We start from the raw sequence: 18,677 nt of genomic DNA on the forward strand, positions 1-18,677 counted from the left end.
AGTTGTCTCCAGGATGCCTTGACCCTGTCTCTGAGAGTCCTGTCTCACTAGGCTTTCCACTTGCTGTTTGTTGTTGTTATTTTTGGTGGAGCTGGGAATCAAATCTAGAGTCTTGTGTATACTTCAACGCCTTTTCTCATGGAGCTGTGCCCCCACCTCAGCCCCCTTGTGCACTGCTTTTGTTACTGGCTGCTACCTAAGCAAAGGAAGAAATGGTGTGGAGGCTTTCTGTCACACATACACAGGGCGCACCGCACTGCTGCTGGACTCTGTGCTTTCAAGTTCAGCTGAGCGCTTGGTTATCACCCTGTCCTGCCTTGCTCTACTGTACTCCACAACCATACTGACCCCGTCCCGTCTGTCTTGCTTTTAGCGATGACCTTGATTTGGTTTCTTAAGGAATTCAGGACCTGAGGCTGCCTAAACTCCCCAAATCTGCACACCTTCATCTCTGTCCCTCCTGTTGGTCCATTTGCTCTGCTCTTGGCCCTGTCACTTGCCACCCTCTGTCCCCACCTAGTCTATCTGCTACACTGGCCCTTCCATTCCTGCCCTCTGCATCTTCCTGTCCATAGCTCTCTTCAGAGCCCTGGGTGACCGTCTACATGCTGCTGTCTTGAGAGTGAATGATGTTCTAGGTCAAGCACAGGCCCGCTCCTCACATTGTAAGTCACAGAACTGGGGGAGCCTGGTGTCCCCCATTTTAGAAGCAGAGATTGGCGGCAGCCCTCATTCTCCATCTCCACAGCTTGCCTGTTTCATCCTTCCTACCAAGTGCTTTTTGTGTCATATAAAAGCAGTGTTTACACTCGTTGGTGGAAGTTCATACGTGACCTCAGGCCTTGAGGCTGAGGCAGGACAATATCAAGTTTAAGGATAGTCTGGGCCACTTGGGAGGACCTGTTTCAGGAAACAACAAAGAGAAATGCTTGCCAGTTGCAGGCTTACATTTCACATTTTGGCTTCTGGTCCTCCTGGAGTCATGGCTGTTGTCTGGACAGTTTGGGAGGTGGGGCAGTCTTCTCTGGGCTGCCACTTTCTTTAGTCACAGGTTCTCATGGACTCTGGTTTACCCATCACTGCACCTGACTGCAGTACCATAGCTAGATTGTCCACGACGTGATGTCACACAGAGTAAGACTTGCCATTCTGCTCCTTAGGTTGCTGTGGCATGTCAGACTGTCTCGTTCCCACACACACTTCGTAGGAGCTTAGCAGTTCCTAGAAAACAAGCCAACCAGTCAGTCCATGGAGAATGCGATTCTTCTACTTCTGCTTGTATTTTAAGTTTTTCTTTTCTTTCTCTGTATATGCGCTCACATGCGTGTGTAACATACACATGTCAACACAGTAATACAACTATGAAGCTATAGTGTGCTGCAGAGCCCTGACTCTTGTCAGATTTAATTCTAGCTGTTTGGGTTTGGTCTTGTCATTTATTAACTCTGAGAGACAGCCCTGCTGTGTATCCTGTGAGGCCCTGAGCTCAGTGTTTGCCCACCTCGTTCCTGAGGATGGCATCACAGGTGTATACCTCGCGGCTGCTCCATTTCTTAAGCTTGCTAGCTGCTGCTGTGGACGGGAATGCAGTAAACTTTAAGCTTTTGTTTTATTGATATTACACCAACGTCACTGCATTTCTGTGGAGTCTCTTGGTTTTCTATGTACTATACTGATACTTTTGAAAATGAGGTTTTGTTTCTTTTACCTTACTTTTGTTGTTATTGTTTTTTGTTTGTTTTGTTTCGTTTTGTTTTTGAGACAGGGTCTCTCTCTTTGTAGCCTTGGCTGCCTTGGAACTTGATCTGTAGAGCAGGTTGGCCTCAGACTCAGAAATCTGCCTGCCTCTGCCTCCTGAGTGCTGGGATTAAAGTCTGGAACCATTACTCCTAACTCTTACTTTGCATTTTAAGTAGAAAGTTTGTATTTATAGTTTGCTGAGAGATGGTTTTTAGATTAAACACATATACACATGTTTCAAGCATAGCAGTAAGAAGTCTCCTGTGTCCTCTAGTTAGATCCCTCCGCCCCTGTCAGCGCTTTGCCCTGTCCCCTGCAACATCCCTTTCTCCGTAAGTTTCCATGTTTCCTCTGGTCCTCTGGAGCCGCTTGCAGACCTCGTGCTGCTTTGCTCTGGATTGCTTCAGTTGCATCTTCCTGAGAACACAGCCCCTCATTGTCAGTCCTACACTCAGTGTGACAGCGACACTTGGGAACTATAGTACAGTATTGTCCATTGTCTGTTTGTTTTAGTTTTCTGTTTTGAGATGGGGTTTCACTGTGTAGCACTAAGTGGCCTGGAGCTCACTAGAGTAGGCTGGCATCTAATGTATGAGACGTGTGTGATTCTGCCTCCCAAGTGCTGAGATTGGGGCTGCCACATGCCCAGCTAATACATAGATTTCCCCAGCAGTGCCTTGGTTTTCCCTTTCCTGTTCAGGATGCGGCCCAGCACCCTGTGTGGCATGTAAGCTTTGTCCTCCCTCAGTGCTCATTTGTTTCCAAGTCTCTCTTTACCTCTTGCGAAGCTAACTTTCCCTTTTCTTCTTTTGAAACCCTCAGACTCATGACAGCCTCACAGATTCAGAGCTGCCATGGCAGCTGGTTCTGACACTGTTGAAGTGGGGCATGGGCAGGTTTCTGTAAAATCAGTGTGGTGGACAGACTCAGACTCAGATGAGGGGAGGGCTGAGTTCTGTATCCTGATTCTTTGATTTTTTTTTTTTTTTTTTTTTTAGATTGCCAGGTTTTGTTTCTTTGTTTGTTTGTTAGGTTGTTGGTTTTGTTTTGTTTTGTTTTGTTTTCCTACTAAAAATCTTTTTTTAAAAACTTCTTTTAAGGCTGAGCATGGTGGCACACATTTCTAATTCCAGCACTTGGGAGGCAGAGGCAGGTGGATCTCTGTGAGTTCAGACCTGTGTGAGTTTGAGGCCACCCTGGTCTACAGAGTCAGTTCCAGGACTGCCAGGGCTACACAGAAAAACAACAAACCACAGCCTTCTTTGAAATTTCCTGGCTTGTGAGACTGGATATTCAGCAGTTAAGAACACATGCTACTCTGTGAATCTGGTGCCTTTACTGGCCTCAGCAGGCACCAGGCACACAGGATGCACATACATGCATGTAAGTACAACATTTATACATATTTTTAAAAAGTTAAAACTTTCTTTTATGTGGTACATAGAAAGTAACACATACATAGAGAGCCTAAAGCATCTTTATGAGGCCAGTATCCTTGGTGGTCATGTCCTTAGGTCAAGCACACATGGCATCCCAGAGCCCTCACCTTGCTTGTCCGTGGCTTCCACCTCATGGAGCGCTAGTCACTAACCTGGATTTCCATGTGAAGCACATAATTAACTTTCTACTAAGTTTTAGCCCTAAGTATCTACCTTAAAATTTTTAATATTTTTCTAAATTTAAAATATGTGACATTATATAGGAGATAGTGGCTTTTGAGTTTGGTGCTCAGCGTGGGTATGTCCCCTTTCAAACTGTTCTTGGAATACACTGACCTTTGCTATTGACTGGTTAGACTCTGGTAGCAGTTTTCCTCTGGACCCTGTGTGTACCAGGAGCTGATGAGAAGTGTGCGTCTCCTCTGAGTGAATGTTGCTGGCTTTGCAGAGTACCTCACCGCACAGACTGCCTGTGCCCCCACTTTACCTGCAGCTGGTGGTGTCAGGTTTTCTACTGGAGCCAGACTGCTGGTGCTCCATTTCCTGACAGCACCAAGCCCTGACACTACTGGCCATTTCTGTCTTCTAGACTCCTATATAGATTTTCAATCCTGCACATCAGATCCTAACAAAATAAAGCAATACACAGCACCACTGTGTCAATTTGGAGGACCTTGCCCTCTTTATAATATTGAGAATCCAATCTATAAATGTGGCCTGCCTTTCTATTTATTTAGGTTTTATGTCCCAATAAAACCTGTGTGCTCTCTCTATAGAGAAGGCTATAATGGGATTTTTTTCCTTCTTTTGGTAGCATTTGCATTTTTACATTGTGTAATTTGTTCTTTAGTTAGTCAACTTTTCTCCTTGTGACAAAATACTCGGGAAGAATCAATGTAAGGATAAGATGTATTTGTGTGTTAGAGGTTTTCGTCTGTGGTCAGTGTCTTCCCTGCTTTTGGGTTTGGTGTAAGACAGAAGATGATGGAGGACATGTGTGGACGAAGCTGCACACCTCATGGCGGTCGGACAGGAAAGACTGGATTCCCGTCATCTCATTCCAGGGCCTGTTCCCCAAGACAGCTTCCTTCTGCTAGGCCTCGCATCCTAACGGTTGCACTCTGCATAGCACCTCAGGCTGCTGGCCACACAGCAGACACTTGGACTCTTGGGGGTACTTCACATACAAACCCTGTGCCTCCTGCCTGGTGCGTTTCTGTCTAGGGTTATAGAGCCTCTGTGTGGCTTACCCACAAATGGATGTGAGGAGTATTTGTAGTCCTTTTTATTTTTATTTTGACATGTATCACAGGCTAGCCTTGAACTCACTGTGCAGCATGAAGAACACCCAGTGTGCCAGCTAAGCTGCACCCACCCACTGTCACCAGGTGCCCCTAATACCCACGATGAACTAGTTTTCTGTTGAGCAGTGATTATTCACAAATGCACTTTGCCATTTTCAAGTAATTAAACAAATTTCAAATTTCTTTCTGTTATTCCTGCTTTCATTTATTCTGTGGTCAGAGAATAAACATATTTTACAGTTATTTAATTTTTGGTTTTATTTATTTACTTCCTCCCCCCCCCCCCCCCCCAGTTTTTCAAGACAAGGCTTCTCTGTGTAATAACCCTGGTTGTCTTGGAGCTTGCTTTGTAGACCAGGCTGACCTTGAACTCACAAAGATCTGCCTACCTCTGTCTCTGCCTCCTGAGTGCTGGCATTAGAGGTGTGCACCACCATGCCCAGCTTATTTTTATTTTTTTTCTTTATGCTTCAGAGTACTTCTGTCCTGAGTGTTGTATGTCAGTGTTTGGGGGAGGGTATCAAGTGTTGTATCAGTTAGGTTACTTTAGTTAGAGACCTTGTCCAGGTCTTCTGGGTTCTTTATTTACCTATTGTAATGAACTGGTTGGTTGGTGTGCACCTGTGGGTGGGTGCTTGAAGGCCACAGTGCCTTATTGAGATTAGGGCATTGGAAGGAGTGGGCTGTCTCTCTCTACTGGGACCCCAGTGGTCAGGCTTGGTGGCAAGAGCCTTCATCCCTGAGCTGCCCTCTGCTCTCTTGCTTATTCCCTATGTGCGTAATGGGTGGCCCCTGAGAGAGCAGTGCCCAAGTCCCAGCTGTAGCTGTTATCTATTTTCATACTCTTCTTTGGAAGTTTCGATGTTGGGTGTGCACCCTGCTAGCATTGTTCCGTCACTTTTAATAAGTTGGCTCTTTCATTTGTTGTATGCTATCTTCCTCCCTTTTTCTGATGCTCACATTGCTTGATATTAGTGCATACAGTCCAGCTTTCTTTTAATTCTGTGGGGTATTTATTTGTATACACTGGAACCTAAGGCTTCAAGTTTCCAATTATATTTACTATGGAAGGGATATGAACACATCTTGCTTTTTGATAGTTCACTCATCTCTACTTCTTCATTTGATCAGGCGAGTCCAACCAGGGGCCCTCAGGCCCCATGTGTCCCAGAATAGCTGTGCGAGCAGCCTACCATGTTCACAGGTAACACTGTACCCCAGCATCAGAAGGCTCAGCACCCCTCGTGGACCATGACGTTGATGTTGCTGTCAACCTGGCTTGTTAAATCAATCCATCTTGCTGTTTGGTTTTACTTACCTAAGCACCCCCTGCTCTGTCTCGTGGAGTACTAGGGCTGGCGGGCCTGCAGGTATAGTCTTTCTAGAAAGCTGTGTTCTTCCTCATCTTGTTAGCCTTGCAAACTGAGCTGGTGCAGAGGCCTGTGCTTTTGGCTCAGTTCATCCCCAGTGTTCTCCCAGGGCATGCCCGTGGAAAGTAGCAGGTTCTCTAAAGCAGACCCAAGACCTGCAGCCTTTCCTATCTGCATTCATACGGCGGGAGTCTCTTTTCTCCCTTCTTATCTTTCCTTGAGAGGGCAGGTCCCTTGTGCCCACTTGAGGCTAGATGCAGATTTGCCCATCCATTCTACGGCTGGAACAGCAGATTGGGGAGCGTAGTTGCTTGATTTCCCTAGGGAGGCCAGTGTGAATGAGGTCCAGGGAAAGGTAATCAGTTTCATTCTTCGTAGTGTCTGTTTCAACTTTCCCAAGCTTCCTGGCTGCCAGATCTCAACCTTTTATCCCCAGAGTGGTATCCATCTCTTGGGACAGCTTATGCTGACAGATTTCTTCCTGTGTTGTGTTGGGCCACAGGTCTTCACTTTGAACCCTCAATTTGTAGTCTTCTTTTGAAAACCAGAGTAGGCGAGTCCACTTGTGCAAGAGAGGCCCTCAACTGCTGGTCGCCCTGATGGGCTGTGTGGTTGCTCTGTCTAAAACACCTCCCTCTATTGATGGTGTACACTGTACACATTGCTTGCCGTGAACATCCAGTGTGCCCTGAGATGCAGATATCACTACAGTAGCCTGAGCATCTCTGTCACTCCACAGCTTCCCGTGTTTGCCACTCATGGTCAGGCTCTCCCTCCCCTGACTGCAGGGTCCCCACAACCACTGGCCTGGTTCTTGAAGTGTTCTTGTTTTATTTCACGAAAACTCTGGAAACCAATTCGGGATCACTTTGTTTTGTCAGTATGTTGACACCTGAACATTCCATGTTTTTCACATGTGTTCATCAGCGAATGGACCAGATTTTTTTCATTGGATGATGCTGTGTGCATATTTTGAAGCCTCTCTGTATAGTCATGTATCCATCTCGTTTGGCTAGACACCTGAACGTGAGGTCGCTAGGTCAGGTGCTGAGGGTTTATTTGACTTTCTGAGACGCTGTTTCCTGAGTCCACCAGCGCTGTCTGCAGCTCCTCATGCCCAAGTTCTTCCTTGGTCCTTGGCACTGCCCCCATAGTTTGAGTGCTCACTCCCGTGGCGTCATCCTAGTCTTTTTTTTTTTTTTTAATTTATAGAAGAGTTGCAGATGTGTCATGGTGTAAGAGTTAGTTTTGGTGGTCAACATGACAGAATCTAAGAGACAAACCTCTGGGCATATCTACGAAGGACATCTTAAATTAACCGTGGTTGGAACACCCATTCTGAATAGATGCAACACTTTTGCATGGGCGGAGGTCCCAGACCAAATAAAAAGGAGACAGTGAGCTAAGCACCAGCGTTCTCCTTTCTCCTGACTGGATGCCAAGAGACCCTCTGGTTAATGCTCCCACCATCAAGACTTTCTGGCTATGGCGCCTCTTCCTTCAAGCCATGGGCCCAAACATACATTTTGTTCTTCAGTTGCCACCATCATATATTTGATTACAGCAATGGGAGAAGTAACTAATGTATATAAAGAGTTCTGGCACACTCTGCCCAGCTCCTTCTAGTGCAGTGATCCACCACCAGAGTGATTCTGCTCCTAGGTGACCTTTGAAGATGTCTCAGAGACACTTCCGGGTGTCCCATCTTGGGGGTCAGGGACTGCTACTGACACCTAGTGGCTATAAACCAGGGTTATCACTAAGAACCTCGGGATGCTCAGGACACTCCCGCAGCAAAGGATTATCAACTCCCCATGTACTTGTGCTGAGGGCAGGAACCCTACTCAGACCTTTATGCAGACGTGACCTTGTGTGTGAGACGCTAACTCTAGCAGTGCTCCAGGATGGGTCACTGGCCTCAGACGCCATGGCTTTCCACTGGTCATCTTTTCTTGGTGCCAAGCTGCCATCCGGGCACTATGTCAACAGTTAGTTGTTGTGTCTCTGTACTCTCCTCCAATCTTTAACAGTTTCCTGTTCTACCCTTGGCTTACATGACACTGGTGATTTTTGAAGAACAGTAATGAGGTAGTTCATAGAATGTCTCCCCAATGGGTTGTCTGGTACTTTCTCATAATTAGTTGGGGGCCATGACATTTTGGATTACAAGGACTAGGAGGCGCAGCCTTGTTGGAGGAGGTGTACCACAGTGTTTGGACCTTGAAGTTTCAAGGCTCAGTCTCACTCCTGACCTATGGATCAGGGTACAGCTCTCAGATCCCTACCACCTCTGCTCCAAGTGTGCTGCTGTGCTCCCCGCCATGATGTTAATGGACTGACCCTCTGAAACTAGATAAGCGATCCTTCAACCAAGTGCTTTCTTTTATAGGATTTGTCTCGGTCATGGTGTCTCTTCACAGCAATAGAACACTGACTAAGACAATACACCATACAGTTCAGTGCAGTGTATACAACACATGCACTACAGTTAGTGTCACCATACATGCCGTACAGTTTACAGCCCTCAGAATTCTTGTTGATAGATTTTAATGTAGTCAGAGACTCGTGTAACATTCTGCAAGGAATCTTGAAACTTTACCACTTCCAAAAGCAATCCTGTTCCCATGAATAGTTTCTGCTCACGTGATATCATCCTCCTCCCTCAGCAGCTGCTAACCTGCTTTCTGTGTCCACTGGGGGAGCAGTGTAACCACGCGGTTGTGGGTTTTCACTCAGGGGTTTCCAAGGTTCACCTGTTTTGTAGAACACATCATTTCTTCATCTTGTCTATCTGCTTGGCAACTGATAATATTTCAGGTTGTTCTCAGACATTTTTCCATTTGAATAACATTGCTTCAGTTGACTGTGAACAGTTTGAAGGGTGGGTCTGTGTGCCTCTTTAGGGAGGTCATTTCTCCCAGTCTGTGACTTGTCTTCCCCACCCCACTTAGCAGTGCAATTTTGGGAAAGACTATTTCATTTAATGACATTGTAAAATTATTTATTTTCTTTTATGGTTTGTATATTTTGAGGCTTCAAAAATACTGCTACCACTGGATGGTGGTGCACACCCTTAATCCCATCACTCAGGAGGCAGAGGCAGATGAGTTTGAGGCCAGTCTGATCTACAAACTGAGTTCCAGGATAGCCATGGAAAATGCTAACCAAAGCTCATGCAGGTTTTTTTCCCCCTCTGGATTTTTCTTTTCATGAATTTTTATGGTGAAGCTCTCAATGTTAGCCTTCTGGTCCATGTTGCATTAAATGCATGGTATCAGATGATAGGTCCATTTTTCCCAGTGTCCCTTCATTCCAGCATCACTTTTTGAAAAAGCTGTTTTTTCCCTGTTGACCTTTGTAAAAACTCATTGGTGATGTATGTGTGGGCCTATTTCTAGACTCCTACTGTGACTTTTATCTATTTCTCCTTGTAGTTTTATTGATTTTTACTCTGTAGCTTGAAGCTGTGTTATTTAGTACATAGACATTTAGGATTATAATTTCTTCTTTATAAGTTCACCCCTTTATCACTGTGAAATGACTTTATCCCTGGTGATGCTCTCTGTGTCTGAAATCCATTTTGCCTGATATTGAGGTAGCTACTTTAGCTTTCTTTAACTATTGTTAGTTTTCTTACTTTAAATATATTTACATATGTCTATTAGAGTGTGTTTCTTGTTAGCAGTATATAGTTGGATGTTGTTTAACTCTAGCAGTCTTGGTGTTTTAACTGGAATGTTTGGAGCGGTTATGTTATTTGTATTCACTGGTGCAGAAGCTGACGTCCTACTTCTCAGTTAATTTGTCATAACTCTTTTCTCTTTGGTGTCTTTATCTGCCTTTTCTTATGAATTCAGTTTGTCTTAATAGTTTTAGTTATAATTTGTTGTTTTGTTATTTTAGTGGCTATCTCAGGGTTTGCCTCATTTAGTTTCTACATCACAGTGCAATAAAGTTACATTAGTATGCTTTCATTTTGTCTTCTGGTCTTTGTGCTGTTTTGTCTGCCATTTTACATACACATATGTACACACACATACATATATGTGCTATAAATCCACAATTCATTATCAGTTTTATTTAACAGTTGTTTTTTAAAGAGATTTAAATAATAAGATAAATCTTTATATGTGGTCATCATTTCTGGTGCTTTTAATAATTTATGTAAAGCTGAATTTCTGTGTGGTGTCACTTTCTCCTGCTTGGAGAATTTCTTTGATCATTTCTTATAGTTCAAGTATTTTTTAAAAGTGTTTAATAAAGCATTTGTCTGTGGCTCCTTGTTTTGAGTCGTTTACATTGGCTCCTCGGGTTTGTAGTCCTACTCTTTGGAAGGCCTACTCCCTCCCTGCTCTTGGCCATAAGTTGAATAGACACCTTGTTTCTTGCTGGTGCCTGAGATGCTTTACAGCACAAGCCTTTTTGCTTGCAGTAGCAGTCTCAGCTTCACAGCCTCATGGCGAGAGCCTCTTGTTTGTGGCATGTGCTCAGTGCTGCCTGCTGTCTGTGGAGGGTCTTCCTGGTTGTTACGTTGTTCCTCAGTTGCAGGCTGGCTCGCTGCTCTCCTGCTGGCCTGGGGCCCAGTGCCAGCTTTCCTTTCCTTAGATACTTGCTGCCACTGACCCTGCCCTTCACCTTTGCTGTCTTGGTCAAGCCTACATATAACTTTCGTGCTCCCTCAAAACAGGTGTTGTGGGTCCATCGTGTTTAAGGTTAATCTCATTGGAAGATGAGAGAATAAACATAGCATATTCAGGGAAGTGCCTGAGTTAAAACAGTTCCCTCCAGACTTCTGTCTGTACATAGGTCTTCACTTTCCAGACCTTGAAAGGAACAGCAGTTGCTCTCTGGGCATCTTGTGTTTTTTGGCCACTTGCTCCACATGCCCCTGCTGACCCAAGAGCTTTCTTTCAAGTCTGTATGGGTTTTAAGAGCCAGTAAGCAAAGGAGGATAAGGGTTTTGCTGTGTCAAGTTTATTCTGGCTGCAGGTTGTGAGATAAAGTCACAATGCCTAGAGGTCTTTGATTGGCGTTAGAGCAGCCATCTTTGATGGTAGTCTCTGTGCTCTTAGATGGACATGCCTGGCTTTCCTTTGCTCCATGGCCTTCCTGTTTTAGCTCAGTGCCTACAACTGAGCCCCCTTTAGTCAGCACCTTCCAGGTAACATACTGCGTGGCTCCTTCTGTCTCCACAGCCAGGTTGTTGCAAGAGGACTCCTGGGTGTCTTCCGAGACTTCAGCCATCATGACGAGGACACCCTAGCAGTCCTGGAGGTGGCAGTCCAGATGTCAGAAGATGCAGGTTTGTTCAGTTCTGTAACCTTCTTTACTTGTACATTTCTTTAAAATTATATACTGTAAATACTAGCTAAAGTTTAAAGGCCTTCATATTAATCAGTGAGCTTTGGGCCGTGTCTGACCATGGATAGATTTTGTCATGAAGAACAGACGTCTTACTTGAGAATGACTCAAATTGTCCTTATTTTTGGAACATCAGAGTGACTAATGTGATGAGGGCCATTTGCCCTGGCAGTTAGGCCTTTTGTATTTCTTGAGTTTTGCCAGAGTGCTGGTTGCTAAGAAACACCCAATCAGAAGCAGCCCTTTGTATTGGCACAATCTCAGTCATTAGCTTCTCCCACCTGTGATCTCTGGGGACTGATCTTGATTTTCCTTGCTCTTTCTGCCTCTCTGTGATTGCTATTCTGGAGGAAGGCACAGTGCAGCACAGCAGATGCTTTGACACTGCCTGTCTCCTCACGCCTGCCACACAGTAAAGAGGAGGAAGATGAGTGAGTGGGTGGGCTTGCCAGTCCTGACAGCTGCCCTGCGGCCCCCCTCTCTGCACTCATAATGAATGGCGAGATGCTTCAGAAAGTTCCAGAAATCTGAGGTCTTAGAATTTGATCATTTTAGCTGAAGAAAGAAAAAGAAGCCTTCCATATAGCTTCCATATTAGTTTAAAATATTCATATGGATGTGACACGACGCTTTTAAAAAGGCCCAAGTGGATGTTTTGGGGCTTTGAATGGATTCTCTTGGTAAATGAATCACCATTTCCAGTGCTGCGGCAATTATATATTTGTGTTAAATTTAATGTGGTGTACTGGAGCTTGAGCGCTCTTTTGTTTAATGCTTTGCCTTAGAAATAATTGGGATGCGTGGATTGTGGGGGAGTGCATTTGTGAAAGAGTTATTTATAATGTATACATCCCGGCTGGAATTTAAATAAGCACAACCCATAGGTCTGGCAGAGAAGCCATTAGCTGTAATGGCTTTGGACGCTGGCCCGGCACGCAGACTTCTTGGTCCTTTTTCCATTTGTATATGGCTTGTTATAAGAGAGTTGTCATCCTCTCTTGCTTTTGTGTTTTTATATTGCTGTGTGGCTCACTAGCTTTTTAAAGCCTGTCTGTAGCATAAATACTCTAAATGGGAAATGATTTTTAAACTGCATTTGTCTAATTTTCTTGATGAAGTATTTTAGTAAGAAAAGCTAGAAACCATTAGTATACCCCATGTCAGATGCTTGGCTTATTCTTAATATAACTCTCTCTGTACTGTTGCTGCAGAGCCCACTGTGCGGATGGAGCTGATGGAGCAAATCCCTCCTGTGGTTGCTGTCTTACAAGAAGGCAGGCTGCATGTCCCTGCGCTGGTCTCCCAGTACTTCATGCCTGTTATAGCGCGGTACCTTGAGGACCCAGATAACCAGGTGTGAACATGGCTACCCTAAGATCTCACTGGCACAGCTTTCCAGCCCTCGATTAGGTTCATCCATAGTTCAGGAAGAGCCTTGGTGGCGTTAACTGCCTGAAGCAGGTCCTTTCATCTCATGGGAGAGGTGGGCTGTACTCCTCCCTCGGGAGGCAGAGGCAGGTGGATCTCTCTGAGTTTGAGGCCAGCCTGGTCTATAATGCAAGTCCAGGACAGCCAGAGTTGTCACACAGAAAAACTCTGTCTCAAAAAACCAAACCAAACCAAAACAAAACAAAACAAAACAACTTTCCACTCTGGATGTGTGGACAGAATATAAAAATGGGCGGCTTCATACTCCTTCTTCTGCTTCAACTGTCATTAACACTTGACCAGTTGTCCATTTATCTCACCCAAATAGACTCCATCACAGAGGAAAGCAGTTTCAGACACCATGTCACTCCAACCGTCAATGTGTTAGCATGGCTCTCTTAAGAAAGAAAAGGCTAGCCGGGCGTGGTGGCGCACACCTTTAATCCCAGCACTCGGGAGGCAGAGGCAGGCGGATCGCTGTGAGTTCGAGGCCAGCCTGGTCTACAGAGCTAGTCCAGGACAGCCAAGGCTGCACAGAGAAACCCTGTCTCAAAAAACCAAAAAAAACCCAAAAAAAAACCAAAAAAAAAAGAAAGAAAGAAAGAAAGAAAGAAAGAAAAGGCTGAGGATGCAGCTCAGGGGTAGAGCACTTGCGTAGTGTACACAATGCCCTACATCCAGTCCTTAGCATGGCAAAAGTACAGAGAAAGAGATGCCATTATTTTAAAGTTCACCTCTACTTACTCCCTGCCATCTGCCCTGCTGGCACTGGTTAAATCCTCCAGTGTCTCATCGTGTGCATTTGTTGGGTCTCTGCTTTTAGGCAGGCTAGCTTTCTGCTTGTTAAGTAGTGGATGCTACCCTTGAGCTCTGGGTCCCATGCCTCAGCATGTTGAATGCAGGATTATGGACCTGCATCCCCATACCCAGCAAGACATGTGACTTTTCCAGATGATGCCTTTGGGTGTGAATACAAACAAGGATGGCACATGGGGTTGTCTTAGGTCGCTTAACCCTCTGCAGCTTGTAAGAGCTGTGCCTCCCCACTTCTTGCTGTGTAGTGACTGAAGAACCCGGGCATTTGTCCTGTTGGCTCTCCCATCCTGCGTGGACAGTTGCATCTCTAGCATTAGGAGTCCCTTCATCGGGCTGGAGAGATGGCTCAGCAGTTAAGGACACTGTCTGTTCTTGCAGAGGTCCTGAGTTCAGTTCCCAGCAACCACATGGAGGCTCCCAGCCATCTGTAAGACTATTCAGTGCCCTCTTCTGGTGTGCATGAAGACAGTGTGCTCATATACATTAAAAACATATAAATATTTTTAAAAAATGATTCTTTTCATCCCAAGTGTTCCTATAAACTAGACATTGAGTCTAGAGGTTCATCCAGAAATGGGTCCTCTGCTCCCCAAGAGTACTTCAGCGATGGGGCCTGTCTCCATCCTGGATCAAGTTGGGAAGCATAGGAGCTCCAGGACCTTCTTCCTCCAATGCTAAGTGTGGTTCCTGGGTGTAAGCGATGTTGTCCTACCTTCTATATGAAAGGTGTCCATCACTTGGAGCAGCCATGGTAGTCTGAGAGAGACTCTGTTTCTTGTGAGCTGTAGATTCTGACACTTGAATTCTGTCATGTGTTGCTCCTTGATGTCATGCGTGGAAGTCTTCAGTGAGGAGCTTTCTCTGCTAGCTATTCAAGACCTCTCAAAATCCTACTAGCTAGAAAGGTGGGGTAAGTTCTTTATCCTTATTTACTGGTTCCAGGATAATTAGCTGGTATCCAGAGGCATCTACAGATGGCCACTGATCTCTTTCAATGCCTAGATTACTCAGAGTTCTAGGCTTTAACATGGAGCTTGTGCTTCAGTCATCATGAACATTGCTCTTTTTGATGATTGAGTTGTTTTAGCTCTGGCTTGTAGGAGACATTATTCTAGAACCTTCTAGAATATTGAATGTTCTAGAATATTCTAGAAATGATGAGAAACCAGAACCAGGGTGTTCCTGGCTATGAACTCAGTGAATTCAATCATTTCTTTGTGGTGAGTGTAGCTGTTGAAACTCATACCAAAGATGAAAGGCTTTTACTTTCTGGTGTTTCTATTTGTATATATTTTTTCACTTTGCACAATGTTAGTCTTATGTGGTAATTGACACAGATGTTGGTGTTTGACCCCACATTACTGTATCACTGCACTTAGGGAGGGGTGTGCTGTGTGTGTGTGTTTTGCTGAGTCCCACTCTTGCCTGTTAGACAAGCATTCTTGTCCTTGTTTTACTCTGGGCCTTTCTAAGTTGTCAAGCCTGGCCTTGAACTTTTGACCTTCTTGCCTCTGCCTCTCAGGTAGCTGAGAAATAGGCACATACCACCAGGCCTTTGTTTCTCTTCTACTTTGTTTAGGATTTTTGGCATTTGTTTGTTTGTTTGTTTGGGTGGGGTTGAGATTGTTTTAATTTTAACATTTTCCCCTTTCCTTTATCCCTCCAAAGCCTCTCAATATATTCCTCCCCACTCTTCTTCATGGCCTCTTTTCTCATCAGTTGTTATTTACTGCATGTATTCTCACACACACACACACACACACACACACACACACACACACACACACTCTCACACGCACGCATGCGCACGCGCGTGGAGTGAAGAAAGTCTCTAAGCTTTCTATTTGTATTAGTGTATTTCGGAGATGACTTTCTGTAAAGGGTGAAAACGTTTAATATTTAATGACATACCATGTTTAGATTACCGCTGTTTTCAAGAAATTCTAAGCATTTTGTTTGTGGTTTTTCTTGATCTGATGATCTTAAGAAGGACAGGTAGCCATCTTTAACTGTTACACAGCGTGACAGGATGCAATGGGGTTTTCAGGTAAGGAAGAAGCCTTCCTGTTTCCACTCTCCTGCTATGTGTATTTTGATTATCTTTGCATTTTCTCCCATGAGTCTGATCATAACGTGGGGCGGCTTCCTCCATTCGTTCATTTGTTCTGACAGTTTCTGAGTGCCCATTATAAGCCATGCCTGGTGCATTGTGCCTGGGATGAAGAGATGAGCAGGACAGATTTCTGCCCTCAGCAAGCTCTTCTGAGGCCACAGACATCCTCCTGTTTCTTCATCAGCTTTATTGGTCTTAATCTTGCCGGTCCTCCCTGTCTTCAGCCTCACATGTGTCTGTGTACAGTCAGCAGTGTGTATGTGAGTGTGTGTGTGTGTACTGTCAGCAGTGTGTGTGTGTGTGTGTTTGTGTGTGTACTGTCAGCCGTGTGTCTGTGTGTGTATACTGTCAGCAGTGTGTCTGTGTGTGTACTGTCAGCTGTGTGTCTGTGTGTGTGTACTGTCAGCAGTGTGTGTGTGTATTGTCAGCAGTTTGTCTGTGTGTGTGTACTGTCAGCAGTGTGTCTGTGTGTATTGTCAGCAGTGTGTCTGTGTGTGTGTACTGTCAGCAGTGTGTCTGTGTGTGTGTGTACTGTCAGCAATGTGTCTGTGTGTGTGTATTGTCAGCAGTGTGTCTGTGTGTGTGTGTACTGTCAGCAGTGTGTCTGTGTGTGTGTATTGTCAGCAGTGTGTCTGTGTGTGTGTACTGTCAGCAGTGTGTCTGTGTGTGTGTGTACTGTCAGCAGTGTGTCTGTGTGTGTGTACTGTCAGCAGTGTGTCTGTGTGTGTGTGTACTGTCAGCAGTGTGTCTGTGTGTGTGTGTACTGTCAGCAGTGTGTCTGTGTGTGTGTATTGTCAGCAGTGTGTCTGTGTGTGTGTACTGTCAGCAGTGTGTCTGTGTATGTGTGTGTACTGTCAGCAGTGTGTCTGTGTGTGTGTGTACTGTCAGCTGTGCGTCTGTGTGTGTGTATTGTCAGCAGTGTGTCTGTGTGTGTGTACTGTCGGCAGCATGAGCACCCACTTTTGTTCATCTGCTGAATTTTCATTCTCTTTTGATGCATTCTTTTAAAATGAGAGACCGTGTCCAGAGATTAGACCTTTTATTGACCTCTGTCACATGTGTTTGTCACATACTTCATTCCAGAAGGACAAGGCAGAAGTATGGCTTTGCCTCCTGGATGGAACCTGCACCTGCCCTGTGTTTGTTGAGGAGACATGACAGTGATTGGAAGGCTCTCCCTACTGGCAGCACAGCTGTTTCCCTTGTGCCCACCAGGGTACCCCCCCCCCCACTGTACCTCTGCTCTCCCACTGAAGCTGGCCTTCAGCCATCACTGCTCCTGTCATCTCTTCTCCCACCTGGCCTTTCCTTGTCACACAGGCCTTTGAATCCACAGCCCCATCATGTCTGCCTTCACACAGCTGTTCTGCAGCCGTCCTCTCCCGCTCAGGCCTCTCAGAGCCATCTCACCCTCCTGTTGTTTGGTAGGGCTTCTGCCACCCTGGCTCTGGGTAGCTAGAAGCAGCCTAGCTTCTTCCACTCTTGCCTGCTGAGCTTGGTCTGCGGGAAGAGTCCTGTCCCGCGTTGATTGGTGCTATTGGAAATTTATGGGCTCCAATTGCTGCTAGAAGTGCAGCACTCTTGGAAACCCTTTCTCTGCCCCTCATCAGCTCCTTCTCCCATTATCCTTGGCAGGCCCCTTGGACCTTTGCTGTTCTCATCAGGCCCCTCACCTTGCCCTGCCTTTCGCCAAGCAAGTGACCTTGCCTTTTACATCATGGAGAAAATAGAGTCCTTCAATCTTCATCCCCTATTGCAGTGAACAGAACACCGTTTCATGTGTTCAATCCCCTGAGCCACGGCCCAGGACCTTGGAAACCCTTCCCCCTCAACCTCCACGTCCAGGCAGACCATGCACATCTCCCTTATTTCCATCATAAATGTATAACCCCCAAGACACACCTACTCCTCTGCCCTTCCACCTTTAAAGCCAGAGCTATGAGAAAGTTGACTCAACTGGGTAGATTCTGGGGCCTGACTCCTCCTCCACCACTACCACCAGTAACCTCAGGAAGGCCTGCTCACTAGAGCCAACCTGTTCCTCCCAGTGCCCTTCTCTACTCCTGTGGCAGATGCTGGCTCTTGGGAGATACCCTGGCAGTGTCCAGAGGTGCTTGTTGGTCCGGGTTCTAGTAGTGACGTGGCTGGGTTTGCCTCAGGCTGAGGTAGCTGCCTTGTTCTGCCAGGTTGATCAGTCTGCTCATTGGCAGGAACTTTTTGCCAGTGACACGGGTGAGGAGTGCCAGGTGTGTCTTAGGGTAACACCTAAAGCCCGCAGTTGTGCTCACACATCTGCTCTTTGGGCTGCTGTGGCTCTGCCCACCATACTGTCCCACTGGCGTGGGGAGCATGGCACATGGCACAGATGGGAGGGAAATGAGGCTGTGGCTGGGTACCAGGCCTGCTGCCCTGAGCCTCACCTGTCTGTCTGGGAGTTGTCCAGGCTCTTCTGGACTCTCCATGACCTTCTTGCCTGTTGTCAAACCTGAGTCCTTGCCCTTGCCTAGGTTTGTGACCTAGCCCAGGATCTAGCACCTGACTGCAGTCTCAAGTTCTGTGGAACTGGGCAGCTAGGCTACCCAGGCCTTCTGCCCAGCCGTTATGTTTTCACTCGGCCTACTCCCAGCTTGTGTTGTTTCTGTGCCTCAGTTTCTTTTGTCTCTGCTTCACGGCTTTGACCTCATCTCCCACCGCCAACCTCCCTGAAGGAGGATCTGTGGTAGCCCCCATCTGCTCCTACTCAGTTTGGGCAATGTGACTCCCTCTGCCTGGGCCTGTGCTCCTGCCACCCAGTAGACGTGGCCTTGAACCCAGCTAATCGGCCCATTGGAAGATACAGTGCTCTTGTTTTAAAAACAATTTCAAATTTTAAATTGCCTTGACAAATTTAATCACTTGCGAGAAAGACCATAAAATAAACACCCATTTCCTCCCGCTTTGTGTAACAAGGGTTTGCAGTTTTGCTTGGCAGCCCTTTGCTTTTGATTATGAGGTTACAGTAGTGGTTGTAAGTGCTCTGTACCACTCTCCTGCTGTAGAGCACCACCATCCTTTGCTTGCAGGTTGTCACAGTTACCGCACTTGTGAAAGTGGCTCTGAGTGGGGT

The 18,677-nt window shown here is 45.9% G+C and overlaps 1 protein-coding gene across 2 annotated transcripts in view; it reads left to right on the forward strand.

Moving 5' to 3' along the window:
- LOC311593918 (serine/threonine-protein phosphatase 4 regulatory subunit 1-like) overlaps positions 1-18,677 on the forward strand; it is a 75,806-nt gene that overhangs the window by 26,408 nt on the left and 30,721 nt on the right. For both annotated transcript variants that reach the window (XM_084775317.1, XM_084775316.1), the window contains 2 exons: positions 11,049-11,155; positions 12,426-12,568. In XM_084775317.1, coding sequence (XP_084631443.1) covers positions 11,049-11,155; positions 12,426-12,568 — 250 coding nt within the window. The remainder of the gene's footprint in view (positions 1-11,048; positions 11,156-12,425; positions 12,569-18,677) is intronic.

This window comes from Acomys minous (assembly GCF_964271855.1).
Source record: "Acomys minous genome assembly, chromosome: 3".
Taxonomy (NCBI): Eukaryota; Metazoa; Chordata; class Mammalia; order Rodentia; family Muridae; genus Acomys; species Acomys minous.